Here is a 16137-nt window from a genome sequence, read left to right as displayed (position 1 = left end):
GTCACAAATAGGATTGATGTTGGAAAAAATACGTGCTAATTTATCCTTTGACATATGGGCCCGATGCCCTACCTTGAACTGTATCAAGGAATGATGAGCACAAATAGATGAGTTGTTAACCAGATGAAAAGTTTTACTCAATTGATTATCTGAAAATGACTCTTGAACTTTCAAGAACATTTAATTTTATCATTAGATATCATTCGTAAATTCAATATCCATTTATAGATTATAACTATCAACCCTTTTTGAAGTGGTTTAAGCTGAAAAAGAGCATCTGTCAAATTAGGTGGATAAGCAGAAGGGTACTTCGGCAGCAAACCACTTAAAAAATTCCTAATTTGTAAATATTTACAGAAATGTACATTAGGTAAACCATATTTATTCACTGAGAAAAAGTCATTAAACAGTCCCGTAAAAACAAATTTGAAAAAGTTGTTTATCCCTTGGTTTTCCAAATTAAAAAGCTCTTATCCAAAATTGATGGTTTAAAAAAATTAAAATGGATATTACTAGAAAGAACAAAATTATTTAACTCAAAAAATCTACGAAACTGTAACCAAATTCTTAAAGGATGTTTAATAATAGGATTAAAGTCTTGTCTACTAATCTTAGAAAACAAAAAGGGAAGAGGAGCTCCCAGTAAGGAGGCCAAAGAAAACCCCTTCACCGAGTTTTCTTCCAAATCCAACCATGAAGGACATTCATGTACGTCTAAGTAATGAATCCAAAAAGTAATATATCAAATATTGATTGCCCAATAATACATTCTAAAATTTGGCAAAGCCATACCACCATCCTTTTTAAATTTCTGTAATAAAGGTTTACTCAATCTAGGATTTTTATTACTCCAAATATAAGATTATAGAATCTATTTTATCAAAAAACGTTTTAGGAACAAAGGTAAGAACTGCCTGAAATGTATATAAGAACTTTGGTAGAACTATCATTTTAATAGCATTAATTTGACCTATTAATGATAACATAATAGGTGACCATTTAGGAAGCATTTGCTGGGTGTAGTCAATTAATGGAAGAAAATTATATTTATATAGGTCCTTAAAATTTTTAGTAATTTTAATACCAAGGTAAGTAATTTTTTACAATACTAAAAGGTACTTGATGACATTGATCCAAGTAATTATTAATGGGAAATGACTCACTTTTATATAAATTTAATTTATATCCAGAAAAACTACTACATTCAGAAAATATAGATAGCATAGAAGGAATAGATTTCCTAGGATCTAAAATATAAACTCACAGGTCATCCGCATAAAACGAAACCTTGTGTACTTTGTCCCCTCTCTTAATACCCTCAACAGTATTGGAATCTCTAAGAGCAATAGCAAGGGGTTCTAAAGCCAAGTTAAATAATAAAGGGCTAAAAGGATATCCCTGCCGAGTACCTCTGTATAATCTAAAGTAAGGAGATTTTTGATTATTAGTTATAACCGCAGCCATTGGAGCTTGATATGTCAATTTGATCCAGGAAATAAATCCCGGACCAAAATTAAATCTCTCCAAAGCCTCAAATAAGTAAAACCACTCCACCCTATCAAAAGCTTTCTCCGCATCAAGAGAAACAACACATTCAGATTCTTTCGATGGGGAGAAGTGAATAATGTTTAATAATCTTCAAATATTAAAATGCGAATACCTATTTTTAATAAGTCCAGTTTGATCATTGGAAATAACACTAGGAAGGATACTCTCAAGTCTTTTAGCCAAAATCTTAGAAAGAATTTTGAAATCCACATTCAGTAAAGAGATTGGTCTATAGGAAACGCATTCAGATGAATCTTGCTCTTTTTTAGGAATTAGTGAGATTGATGTTTCATAAAAAGTTTTTGGGATATTCCCAGAGGATATAGAATCAGTGAAAATTTGACATAAATAAGGTATAAGTATTTGAGTAAAAGTCTTATAAAATTCCACTGTATATCCATCCGGTCCCGGAGCTTTGCCTGATTGGGAAGAGGATATAGCCCTTGCTATTTCCTCTTGTTTAATAGGTGCATCTATCCTCAGCCCTATCACTGCGGTTCCCATCCCCCTGCCAAATTAGTTGGAATAAATGGGTGTTTCTTTGGTTGGCAGTCAGAAGTGAGCGGTGTGCCACAGGAGTCAGTGCTGGGTCTGCAACTATTTATAATATATTGTACATTAATGATCTGGAAGAAGGGGGCTGAGTGTCACGTATCTAAGTTTGCTAATGACACTAAAATTGAGTGGAAAAACAAATCGTGCAGAGGATGCAGAGAGACAGATAAGTTAAGAACATGGGCAAGGCTTTGGCAGATGGAGTACAATGTTGGTAAATGTGAGGTCATCAACTTTGTAAAGAAAACGAGAAGATCAGATTATTTAAGTGGTGAAAGATTGCAGCTTGTTGTGTGCAGAGGGACTTGGGTGTGCTTGTGAATGAATCACAGAAGGTTAGTTTGCAAGTCCAACAGGTTATCAATAAGGCCAATGCATGTTGGCCTTCATTGCTAGAAGGATTAAAATTAAGAGTGGGGGGTTATGCCGCAACTGTACAGGGTGCTTGTGAGGCTGCACTTGGAGTACTGCATGCAGTTCTGCTCACCTTACTTGAGGAAAGATGTACTGACTTTGGAGGCAGTTCACCAGACTGATTCTGGAGATGAAGGGGTTAGCTATGAGGACAGATTGCATCACCTGGGACTATACACATTGGAATTCATAAGAATGAGGGGAACTTGGCTGGCTGGTGGTGTAATGACATCAGCGCCAGACTCTGGAACAAAGGTTCCCGGGTTCAAATACAGTCAGGGCCACTCCCAAGTACGCTTTCCATCCGTGTCGTAGGTTGAGTGTCGAGATTGCAACTCGACCTCGTAAAATAAAAAGGGAAAAATACTGTGAAATGTCTGTGTGCGGAGAGGCGTGTCACACAGTCTGTCTCGCTCTGCACCTTGTAAAGGCATGAAAAAGACATCATCCCGCCAACATCGCACACGCATGCACGGACACGCAGACGCACAGACGAACACGCATGCACATGCAAAAAAAAAGAACGAGGGGATGTTATAGAAACATAAAATTATGAAAAGAACAGATAAGATAAAGGAAGTAAAGCTGTTTCTACTGGTGAGTAAGACTAAAACTAGGGAACAGAGCTTCAAGATTCGAGGGAGTAGAATTGGAACAGAAATGAGGAGGAACTACTTTTCTCAGAGTAGTGAATTTGTGAAATTCTTTGCCCAGAGAAGCAGTACAGGAATTAAGGATTATGAAGAAAAGGCAGGTATGTTGAGCTGAGTCCACGCCCAGATCAGCCATGACTTTACTGAATGTGGAGCAAGCCCAAAGGGTCTGATGGCCTACTCCTGTTACTATTTCTTATGTTCTAAGGTTTTTGTGGGCTAAGCGCCTGTTTCTATGTTGTATGACTCTAAAATACTCCAAACTTACTTGAATACAGTGTACGGCCACTTAAAAGGCACTTCAATGTTCTTGATGCAGAAAGACACAACGATGAGGGTCAGGGCAACCTGTCTTACTTGAATCGCAGAATACATTAGAAACAGCCCACAGAGTTGTAGGGTCCAGTTTAGCAGATTGATGCTCCTCTGCTCCTCAGGGGGTCCATACTTGTAACAGATTGCAAAGCTGACGAAGCCAGAAATTATCACATAGCCTGAAACATTAACAGCACAGGAAGAAATAACCTTAATAACATATCTGTTTACTACTTCCCTAGATAATCTGGAGAGCACAGCCACATATCACTTCTTCGCTGCAGAGTGCTATATACCAGAGAGGCAGAAAGCAGAAGGCAGAAGGACATGGCCACACTACTTGGTAAAATGAGGTGCAGGCAGACTATTAAGACACCACACAGATCATGTACTTCTGCACCACAAAGGAAGAAAAATGCAATAATGATTACCCAAGTCTTCTCAGACTGTAGCAGGTGATAGCATATACATTAGTGGATGGTAACAGTCAAGCTGCACTCTGAGAAACGTGCCCTCTTTTACTATTCACATGGCTCTGCTCTCTTGTGTAAGATGGGCCAGCTTTCCAACCAAGGAATGGAAAAGCAGCACAAGAACACAGATTAAACTGCTCAGAGCAACACTCTCTGAATAGGTTAGGCTCATGGAGGTTTCCACGTGGAAAAAAAAACTCAAGAGCACTATCGAAATAATTGCATACCCAAGTTTTTTGCATTCCACCAATACTAAATCAGCCAACACCTTGCTTAATTGATGTGATGACCTGTCTTTTGTTTTAGAAATGACAAGAGTGGTCTACCACGCAACACATAATGCGTACAAAAACAAACAAAAATAAGTTCAAAAGGTTCACCAAATACAGAAGGATGCAAAGGACCAAATATTGTAGATATGAAATGAAGACAAGCAATTCTGAAACTGGAAGTGAACTTAGTTCACACCTTCTACAATGAATATTTGGTGTAGGGAATGTGAAGGGCAGTTAAAACAGCCTGCCTGATTGTGGTTCAACTTAAATGGATGGGAAAAACAAGCTAATTGCAACTAGTGCAAATTCCTCTCCATCTGATTTTCCCCAAAATTTCCTTCTTGCAATAGTTTACAAGTAAATTAAAAATAGTTTTTATTTTTACAAAGGCCTAGGTATCATAAGTAAAAGCAAAGCCTGCTGAAATGAATTGTGACACACTCCTGATTACTGTCAGGTGGCTTCCACTAACTTATATGGCCAAGTTATCTAGCACTAAACTATCCAAGTTCCCAAAGAATGATACCTTGGAAAAGATGCTAGGGTGTTGCTACTGTCCTTTTTAATTGCACCTTAAATATTAGCAGTTTCATGAAAGAGGTGTGGCAGGAGAAAATGCTGGAACGTAATTGTTCAGTTAGTTCCGAAGATCATAAAGCCGCTATGCAGGACATGGTATCTCATTTGCCACCCAGTGTCAGCAGAGGCACAGATGTTTAATATCCAACAGGCAAATGAAACAAGAAAGCATATATTTCTTGATATCTTAAAGAACCCTCCTGACTCCAGGCATCTCGTTTCTAAGTTTGTACATTCATTTGATAGTTGTACTATAGCCTCTACTGTGAAGATCAGGGAGGCCTGGAGAGAGCAATTGGGCATTGAACTATCTGAAGCTGCCTGGGACAAGAGTTCGTCTATGATACAGGCTTGCTCTGTTAACAGCAGACACCAACTGATCCAGTTTAAAGTTGCCCACCGTCTTCACTATTCTAAACTCAGGTTGCACAGGATTTACCCTTTTGTCTTGCCAATGTGTGATAGATGTCAAGGGACAGAGGCCACGTTGTCACACACCTTTTGGTTTTGCCCATCACTGACTGGATTTTTGTCCAAAATATTTGACTGGTACTCAAAGGCCTATAAAAGATCCTACCCCTTGGAAGCTGGTCTCGCCATCTTTGGCTATTCGCAATCCACTCTATGTTTCCCTACTGCCATACAACAGTCTCTGATGCTGGGGATGACTGTCGCTAAAAGACTTACCTTGAGGAAATGGAAATCATCCTCTCCCCCTTCCTTCTGGAGATGGATGACTGACATGATCTCAGTCATACAGATGGAGAGACTCAGGTTCTTGAGAACCAACTCAATTAAAAATTTTTCAGCTATCTGGGATCCATTTCTTGCCTACCTAGACGAGGCCGGGGGCAGATGAACAATTTCCCCCCAGCTAATCTCTCATGGCCCTCATTCGAGACTTTTGAGCACTCTGTACAACAGGCACCCCTCTAATGTTATGTCCTTTTTTATCCTTTTTTTGCTCATTTTATTTTCACACGTCTGAGCTTATATGTTCTTGTTGATTTTATTATTTTTTGAAAATTTTGAAAATAAAGTATTTTTAAAAAATTAAACAAGATAGAGTCAACGTCCTAGGTAGAGCCTTTATTTTTCATTGTGGATGCTTCATTATTAGCTTCAAAAAAACAAAAGACCTTCATCCCGTTACTTCAATAGTACAAATTCAGTCATAAAATCCCAAAGTGTAAATATATAACATTATATACTGGATATTACCCAAATTAACAAATTTCAGAGACATGGTAGATAAATTAAAAATGATGACCAATCTCACCCAAAACATACTGCCAGTACTCTTTCAGGAGAAAATGCAAATTCCTTATGGTCACCTGGATCAGATACAGGGACACAGACCAGCCACTTGCCATTAACAAGTAGAGAGAACTTCTCTAAAATGGAAAAAAAAATTAGTGTTTTGTTTTTACATTATGCATTTACTCGCATGCATACTGGATATCAAAGGAGCTAACAAACTATTCAAATATAGAAGGAAATCTCTCACTTTCTGCCCAACATTAGGACACTATTCCCAAATGCGAGTCTTATTTCTTTTTACTCGCATGTTTCAAGCAACCTCAACCTCAATTCAAATCTAACCCTTACAGATAAACTTCCTGTTGCAATTATCCAATTGGTTTATAACTTCTAGTAGGCAGATTTTTACTTTAATGAAGTCCTCCCAATTCAACATGAACTTTGCGATCATACTGAGCACAATTGCTTTTGACAGAGAAAATGAACACTGCTGCACCCTTTCGGAAAATGGAACATTTTAAAAGTAACTTTCATCTTGCATTACATCTGTAAAGAGAAAAGACGCTGATAGTGGTTATGTAAAGTAGAAAAAAGTTTTTAAAAGATCAAATATTGGCAACATGAATCACTTAATGTGTGAGCAAATTGAGCTAGGGGTTCAAGGACCTGCTCATAAGACAGAACAGAAACAAAGAAGTCAGTTAACTTACACACTAGGAAAAGAAACTCACCAACCTACCTTTGGTAGAAAACGAGACAGGAGAAAGATGACAATAATAGCTGAGGCCAATACACCAAGGCTCATTCCTGATGTATAGAAGAAAAGTTGACTCCTAAAAGGGAAAGATATCTCAAATACGTGATACATTTTGTTAAATATTTTACAGAAAACAATTCCAGCATATAAATGTGCTCTCCTAACACCACAGAACAGATGAGTGATGAACAACAGAAATTATGACAGAGCTCTAGTTCAACTCTTCTCACAGAATTTTAAATTAACTGCCTTCTCAAGACCAAGTTCTTTTTATTTCCCTTATAAGTTTTCTATTTCTTGCACCACCCTTCAGCACGATGGTCCAGCTCAGAGTTTGAAAAGCAGATTAGGTCTAGTCTTTTACAACCGGAACACTTGAACTACCCACTCAGCAATATGGAAGAGCAGTCACAGTAGATGGCCTCTTCAAACCATTTCTGATTGGGAAGAATCTTACTCATTTCCAAGCAGTCTGACCAAGACACCAAAAAAAATCACAGGAGTAAATGTGTTGCATGTCGTGGCTACTGCGAGGTTTGCCCCATTTCTAAGAATTCATCTCAGATTATAAAATATCTCCTGGAAAGTGAAAAAAGCATTTAAAGGCTTTGTCTATAACGCTGTATGAACATCTGCCAGGAGAGAGACTTAACAACCAACATCTGGTAGAATTTCAATCTGGTATTAAATCATGATTAGAAGGAATTTAAATGCTCTTTGCATCAAAGACTAGAAGTAAAAATAGGCGAAAATGAAAAACAGCAAGAGAAAAAGGAAACAGAAGGCATCTTGTCAAGTCAAGAAGTAGACAATCAAAGCAGCAACTGAAAATGGCCATTCAGATCATCGCAGAAGTTGCACCATTTACTTACATTTCAACTTAATGCCATTGGTATTATACATACAGACCTTGCCTAAAATTTCACTGACCCTAGAATCAACAGCCCTTTGAGGTAAAGGTTGAGATTTCCATCATTATGAAATACTACCTCAAGGCAGCACTTCTGAATTCCAATTTTTAATATTTTGACCTTGGCTCCATACCACAGGAAAGAGTTTGATTCTGTCTTCCATTTCAATCATTCTAAGCATTTCAAGTTTTCTACAACCTAAGCAAAAGCAGCCAAGTTTTGGCAACCTGCTCTCAAGTTTTTGATACTACTAAACCGAGCATCATTTTAGAGAACTTACAAAGCAAATATGTTTTTTCTGAATTATGATGTCCAGAACTAAATGCTATTATTCCAGAAGCGAAAAGGGTTTAACCAGATCTTTCTACAGTTGTATCCTATCCGACGCACTTTGCTGAGCCGCTCTGAAATGCGTGGCATCTTCCGCTGTGTTTGCTGCGCCGCTCTAAAATGCATGGCATCTTCCGACACGTTTGCTACGCCACTCTGAAATGCGCAGCCTCATCTGACGCATTTGCTGCACTGCTGCTTAAGCATGCATATTTTCTGACACGCTTTGTTATACTGCTTTGAAATGCAGATTTCCCAACTTGCTTTGCTGTGCTGCTGCCACTGCCTGATTCCTGCACTGTTTCTAATGCACTTTGCTGCATTGCTGCTCAACTCTTGCACAGCTGGAAAAAGTACTTTGCTGCTCAATTCTTTCACCACTTTTAAATGCACTGCATATTCTGATTTGCTTGGCTGCTGCGCTGCATTTAAATGTATTACATTTTCCAGTGCATTGCTGCTACGCAAGTCCTGCAGCTTTTCAAAACGTGTGGGTGGAGCTTAGGCGACAATGGCGCTTAACGGCTTGCACCTTTGGAGACAGCTCTACCTCTATCTTTAATATCTCTATTTTTTCGCTTTAGGGTTCTCTTGAAGTCCCTGATCTGGAGTTACACGCTGACTTTGGTTCTTTGCGGGAAGGGGATCCACTCTCAGGGTCTCACAACTAGCTGTTATTCGATATACCAAAGATGTGGCCTAGAAGATTAGCCACTTTCGGAGTTTTGGGATTTTGTGGCCCTGGAGGTGGGCAGAATCAAGGTCAGTCCCTTTGCAGGAAATCGGTGTATCGTGGGAGACGGTAGATCTCTGGCTGTGTGCCCAGAGACCCAAATTCTTTGGGCACAGAGCTCGGAAAAAGCGACGCAACAGATTTTTAACATCGCAAATCAGCGAGTTGTTTGTTAAGTCTCCCCTCTCGCTGTGAAATGCAGACATCGCTTTTTCCCTTATTAGGGAGAGAGGGAGAGAGAGCCTGTGGTATGTCGAATTACCGAGTGAACGAGTAGTCTTTGGGGTACTGCAAGTCTGTGTCTTTATTGATGTTTTGCTGCACGCTTGAGTGCTCGGTGGGGGGCACCAATGCTTTTTTTGCTCGTGGGGGGGGAAATCGCTGCTTTGCTGTTGCTTATGCATGGGAGGGAGGGGAGCTGGGGGGGGCTTTGGGGTTCTAAACTTTAACTGTCATTCATTCTTCGAGGCACTCCTCTGTTTTCATGGATGGTTGCAAAGAAAAAGCATTTCAGGATGTATATTGTATACATTTCTCTGACATTACATGTACCTTTGAAACTTTTGCTTTGCTGCCCCCTCCCACTTGCTGCAGGCTGATTCTTGCACAACTTAATTGTTCAGCTCCAGACCAGTTACATGCAAGATATCCTCTACACTATGGCCTTTAGATTCAAGAATCGAGAAGTGGGAATTATACAGTAGGCGTGTTTTGACTTGGTGAAAACAAGGGCTCAATGAGCAGAAGGTCTAACACAAAGACAATAGGAGGTACTAAGCCAGCACAGCAGTTTGTTGAGCTTGGCTGAAGCTCAACTAGGTGAGCTGTTGTAGAGTAGTGAACAAACTGGGGAAATAGATTTCAGGGGCAGAGTGAGAGTGCAAGGAATTTAAAGCAACATGGCTATCCAAAGAAATGAGATAGTGGCAGAGGTGGCATTGGTAAACTTCAAAATACTGGAGCTGCCAAGGTTTGAGATAACTAAGGCTCTTTTAAAAATAAAGGCTCTGCCTAAAACATTAGCTAGTTTGTTTTCTGAAAACATTGCCTAACCTACCTTTTATCTGCTGTCTCAGTCCTGATTTAGTTTTAGTATTTCATTGCTTACCTGCTTAAGCTTTCAGCATAGAAAAACAGCAGCATCCCCAAAGCAAAGATTAAGATCAGCAGTGGATCGAAACCTACAAAGAATAGATCATGATGAGACAGATGCACAATTTAACCAAAAGGTAGACTCAAAAAGTTCAATAGATTTAAAAGAATAACTCAACAAGAAAGAGCTGCCACTGGGGGGCTGCAGTAACAGCACCAAGCCACCAGGTTACTTATATTTGTAGACAAAAAATATTTTCTCTTTCAAGTTTTGTATATATCCACGTTTCAAAGGCATTAAATACAGTACAGATTTTCAATGGTCTGTTAAAACAATAAAATTTATTTTTGATAGCATTTATTGTTCCATTTTCTGTTTTAAGCTTTATTCTTTTTATGACAAGAATTAATCACACAGAGTGAACAAGCAAGCCTCAGGGTTAGACACATTTATTGCAGGAGTTAGCAGGGCAATTTCTGTGGTCTGACACTGGTCAGGTTCCAAGGATACGGGATGATATAGTTTCAACCCATAATTAAGAAGTACCCAGCACTTTCCTTTCTTATCAAGGACTAGAGCGTAAAGAAAAACTGCATCCATGAGATATTGAGGTTAGTTGCAACAGTTTTAAAACAGTAAAAAAGCATTACCCAAATATGTCAAAAAGACCATTTGGGAAAAGGACAAGGGGGTCTCTCATCTATGGGTGGTCCTGCTGTACAATTCAGTCGAAAAAGGGGTGACAAGACAGAAGCTGCACTTGCACCCTAGAAGTGTGATACACACCCACAATGTTCACTACTTTTTAAAATGTCTTTGTGATTCATTTTATTTTCAGAGGTAATCTGGAACCTTTCACAGAACAGCACACAACAGGAACAGGCCCTTCAGCCCATATTTCTTCAGCAGTTTGATCGAGGCATGACTGCACAAGCGCGTGGACGTCAGCCAGTCAGAACAGCAAGAAGAATTTAAAAGGAACAGCTTTATAGAGCGAGTGACAGAGTAGAAGGAGGATTTGGTTCAACGGGGCTTCGGCGATAACGGGTTGAGGCGAGCTAGGTTGCCTGTGTAGAATACAGTCAGGAAGTATGTGTGTGAGGCCGGTGTGCTGTGCTGGGAACACCGTTCTGTTCTGTACTCCCAGCCTCCCAGACGGCCACATCTGTGCCAGGTGTGTCGAGCTGCAGCTCCTTAGGGACCGCGTTAGGGAACTGGAGATGCAGCTCGATGACCTTCGTCTGGTCAGGGAAAGTGAGGAGGTGAGAGAGAGGAGCTATAGGCAAGTAGTCACACTGGGGCCTGGGGAGACAGATGAGTGGGTAACAGTCAGGAGAGGGAAGGGCAGGAGTCAGATACTAGAGAGTACCTCTGTGGCTGTCACCCTTAACAATATGTACTCCTGTTTGAGTACTGTTGGGGGAGATGGCCTACCTGGGGGAAGCAACAGTGACCGTACCTCTGGCACAGAGTCTGGTTCTGTGGCTCAGAAGGGTAGGGAAAGGAAGAGGATGGCAGCAGTGATAGGGGACTCTACAGTTATGGGGTCAAACAGGCGATTCTGTGGACATAGGAAAGAAACACGGATGGAAGATTGTCTCCCAGGTGCCAGGGTCCGGAATGTTTCTGATCGCATCCACAATATCCTGAAGTGGGAAGGAGAACAGCCAGAGATCATGGTACATATTGGTATCAACGACATGGGTAGGAAAAGGGAGGAGGTCCTGAAAGCAGACTACAGGGAGTTAGGAAGGAAGTTGAGAAGCAGGATCACAAAGGTAGTCATCTCGGTATTACTGCCTGTGCCATGTGACAGTGAGTATAGAAATAGAATGAGGTGGAGGATAAATTCGTGGCTGAAGTATTGGAGCAGGGGGCAGGGATTCAGATTTCTGGATTATTGGGACCCCTTTTGGGGCAGGTGTGACCTGTACAAAAAGGACGGGTTGCACTTGAATCCCAGGGGGACCAATATACTGGTGGGGAGAGTTTAAACTAGAATTGTTGGGGGAGGGGGGGGTGGGAACCGAACTGAAGTGACGGAGGAAAGGGAGGTTGGCTCACAAATAAAGAAAGTTTGTAGACAGTGTGAGACGGAGGATAGGCAGGTGATAGAGAAGGGACGCACTCAGATTGATGGTTTGAGATGTGTCTATTTTAATGCAAGAAGCATCGTGAACAAGGCGGATGAGCTTAGAGCGTGAATCAGTACTTGGAGCTATGATGTTGTGGCCATTACAGAGACTTGGATGGCTCAGGGGCAGGAATGGTTATTTCAAGTGCCAGGCTTTAGATGTTTCAGAAAAGACAGGGAGGGAGGCAAAAGAGGTGGGGGTAGATCAGAGATAGTGTCACAGCTGTAGAAAAGGAGGAGATCATGGAGGAATTGTCCACTGAGTCTCTGTGGGTGGAAGTTAGGAAGAGGAAGGGGTCAATAACTCTACTGGGCGTCTTTTTTTTAATAGACCATCCAATAGTAACAGGAACATCAAGGAGCAGATAGGGAGACTGATTCTGGAAAGGTGTAATAATAACAGGGCTGCCGTGGTGGGAGATTCTAATTTCCCAAACATTGATTGGCATCTCCCTAGAGTGAGGGGTTTAGATGGGATGGAATTTCTTAGGTGTGTTCAGGAAGGTTTCTTGACACGATATGTAGATAAGCCTACAAGAGGAGAGGCGGTACTTGATCTGGTATTGGGAAATGAACCTGGTCAGGTGTCAGATCTCTCAGTGGGAGAGCATTTTGGAGATAGTGATCACGATTCTATCTCCTTTACAATAACACTGGAGAGGGATAGGAACAGACAAGTTAGGAAAGCGTTTAATTGGAGTAAGGGGAAATATGAGGCTATCAGGCAGGAACTTGGAAGCATAAATTGGGAACAGATGTTCTCAGGTTACAGAAAAGATGTGGCAAATGTTCAGGAGATATTTGCGTGGTGTTCTGCATAGGTCCATTCCAATGAGACAGGGAAAGGATGATAGGGTACAGGAACCGTGGTGTACAAAGACTGTTGTAAATCTGGTCAAGAAGGAAAGAAAAGCTTACGAAAGGTTCAAAAAACTAGGTAATGATAGAGATCTAGAAGATTATAAGGCCAGGAGGAAGGAGCTTAAGAATAAAATTAGGAGAGTCAGAAGGGTCCAGGAGAAGGTCTTGGCGAACAGGATCAAAGAAACCCCCAAGGCATTCTACAAGTATGTGAAGAGCAAGAGGATAAGATGTGAGAGAATAGGACCAATCAAGTATGACAGTGGAAAAGTGTGTATGGAACCGGAGGAGATAGGAGAGATACTTAATGAATACTTTGCTTCAGTATTCACTACGGAAAAGTTACTTGGCGATTGTAGGGATGACTTACAGCGGACTGTAAAGCTTAAGCATGTAGATATTAAGAAAGAGGAGGTGCTAGAGCTTTTGGAAAGCATCAAGTTGGATAAGTCACCGGGACCGGATGAGATGTACCCCAGGCTACTGTGGGAGGCAAGAGAGGAGATTGCTGAGCCTCTGGCAATGACCTTTGCATCATCAATGGGGATGGGAGAGGTTCCGGAGGATTGGAGGGTTGTGGATGTTGTTCCCTTATTCAAGAAGGGGAGTAGAGATAGCCCAGGAAATTATAGACCAGTGAGTCTTACTTCAGTGGTTGGTAAGCTGATGGAGAAGATCCTGAGAGGCAGGATTTATGAACATTTGGAGATATAATATGATTAGGAATAGTCAGTATGGCTTTGTGAAAGGTAGGTCATGCCTTACGAGCCTGATTGAATTTTTTGAGGATGTGACTAAACACATTGATGAAGGTAGCGCAGTAGATGTCGTGTATATGGATTTCAGCAAGGCATTTGATATGGCATGCAAGGCTTATTGAGAAAGTAAGTAGGCATAGGATCCAAGAGGACATTGCTTTGTGGATCCAGAACTGGCTTGCCCACAGAAGGCAAAGAGTGGTTGTAGATGGTCATATTCTGCATGGAGGTCGGTGACCAGTGGTGTGCCTCAGGGATCTGTTCTGGGACCTCTACTCTTAATGATTTTTATAAATGACCTGATAGGAAGTGGAAGGACGGGTTAGTAAATTTGCTGATGACACAAAGGTTGGGGGTGTCGTGGATAGTGTGGAGGGCTGTCAGAGGTTACAGCAGGACGTGATAGGATGCAAAACTGGGCTGAGAAGTGGCAGATGGAGTTCAACCCAGATAAGTGTAAAGTGGTTCATTTTGATAGGTCAAATATGATGGCAGAATATAGTATTAATGGTAAGACTCTTGGCCATGTGGAGTATCAGAGGGATCTTGGGGTCCACTCAAAGCTGCTGCACAGGTTGACAGTGTTGTTAAGATGACGTATGGTGTGTTGACATTCATCAACAATGGGATTGAGTTCAAGAGCTGTGAGATAAATGTTACAGCTATATAGGACCCTGGTCAGACCCCACTTGGAGAACTGTGTTCAGTTCTGGTTGCCTCACTACAGGAAGGATGTGGAAACCATAGAAAGGGTGCAGAGGAGATTTACAAGGATGTTGCTTGGATTGGGGAGCATGCCTTATGAGAATAGGTTGAGTGAACTTGGCCTTTTCTCCTTGGAGAGACAGAGGATGAGAGGTGACCTGATAGAGGTGTATAGATGATGAGAGGCATTGATCATGTGGATAGCCAGAGGCTTTTTCCCAGGGCTGAAATGACTAGCATGAGAGGGCACAGTTTTAAGGTGCTTGGAAGTAGGTACAGAGGAGATGTCGGGGTAAATTGTGTGTGTGTGTGTGTGTGTGTGTGTGTGTATATGTATTTATTTATTTTTTAAGACACAGAGAGTGGTAAATGCATGGAATGGGCTGCCAGCAACACTGGTGGAGGCGGATACGATAGGGTATTTTAAGAGACTCCTGGATAGGTACATGGAGCTTAGAAAAAGAGGGCTATGGGTAACCCGAGGTAATTTCTAAGGTAAGGATATGTTCGGCACAGCTTTGTGGACCGAAGGGCCTGTATTGTGCTGTAGGTTTTCTATGTTTCTATATCTGTCCCAATCACAATGTCGATCTAAACTAAACCCACCTACCTGAAGGTGGCTTCAATCCTTCTATTACCTGCCTGTTTATGAAAGCAACAATTTTGCCCGATCACCAGAATCACATACTTCAGAGTAAATATTTCACTGCACACTAGGATAACACTTAAGTCTGGGCTATGAAAAAAAATTCAGAACAATTGAAAAGATGTGGGCTCTGTTTATAATAAACTCTGCCTCCTTATAAGAGCCCGTGGCAAAGCACATAGTGAGGAAATATTCCGTACATTGGGGAAAATGTCTGAAAAATGACAAGCAAGCTCAAGAAAAGTTCCATTTGAGACAAGGAGACAGCAACACGCAATAATGTGAATTCATCCCAACATCATCATCACTGGAAGACATACCATGAATTACAAGAAACCAAATTGATCAAAAACTCACGGCGTGTCAACAGGATTTCATAGTTCACAGTACTGCTTGGTTCCACCTTAAAGCAAGTTTTGCTGCTGAACAAGTCAACATTGAGGTAGGTTTCATTCACTTTCTCCTTCAGCAATGATGTCGCCGACTCCATAATCCAACTCCACACCCCGGGATCTTCCAGCTCCATTTCGTCTACTTGTTTAATTTTAAACTTATCAGAACTGTTCACTCGGATCTGAGAAATGAAATTTATATATAAAAAAAGAAAATCAGTAGTGATAATATGGAAAACACATATCCAACCAAGATTATAAATTATCCCTGCAAGTAGAGTTTAAGAATCTGAGATTGAAAAGGTCATGAATATCAACCAGTCTCCTGAGCACAACTGCAATCTGCCTCAGCTAACACTGGCATAACTGCAATCTCGGTGCCTCTTTGAGCCTATTTCAGTACACACTGAACCTTCACCAATCCCAGCCCAACTCAACCATGCATGTTCACTACTTCCTCCCCACTGTTGCAGTTGAATAATTCATCTTGGTTCCTCTAAAGCACAACTCCCTAGTTTCAGAACTCAAAAACTGGCTATTTTAAACAGACAAAAACAGGATAATGCTGCAAAGAATTAACAGGTGAAAATAGTATCCGAATGCTAACCGTAGCCGGGGTACATAGCAACCTTACAAAGACAGCAAACAGAAAAGCGTAAATTGGGACATTTACAGTACATGTACATTTGCAAGACTTTTTATGATATTAAGTTAATAAAGTTTACATAAGACTCTTCACCTGCTG

General features: G+C 40.9%; 1 protein-coding gene across 2 annotated transcripts in view; it reads right to left on the bottom strand.

Moving 5' to 3' along the window:
- Window positions 1–16137, bottom strand: part of nemp1 (nuclear envelope integral membrane protein 1) — a 43282-nt gene that overhangs the window by 15516 nt on the left and 11629 nt on the right. For both annotated transcript variants that reach the window (XM_063037770.1, XM_063037771.1), the window contains exons 3-7: window positions 15358–15574; window positions 9912–9984; window positions 6812–6905; window positions 6092–6206; window positions 3439–3664 (exon numbers count right to left, since the gene is read on the bottom strand). In XM_063037770.1, coding sequence (XP_062893840.1) covers window positions 3439–3664; window positions 6092–6206; window positions 6812–6905; window positions 9912–9984; window positions 15358–15574 — 725 coding nt within the window. The remainder of the gene's footprint in view (window positions 1–3438; window positions 3665–6091; window positions 6207–6811; window positions 6906–9911; window positions 9985–15357; window positions 15575–16137) is intronic.

Source organism: Mobula hypostoma, chromosome X1, assembly GCF_963921235.1.
Source record: "Mobula hypostoma chromosome X1, sMobHyp1.1, whole genome shotgun sequence".
NCBI lineage: Eukaryota > Metazoa > Chordata > Chondrichthyes > Myliobatiformes > Myliobatidae > Mobula > Mobula hypostoma.
Note: the sequence above shows the minus strand (reverse complement) of the source record. Positions and strands in the feature narration are given on the sequence as shown.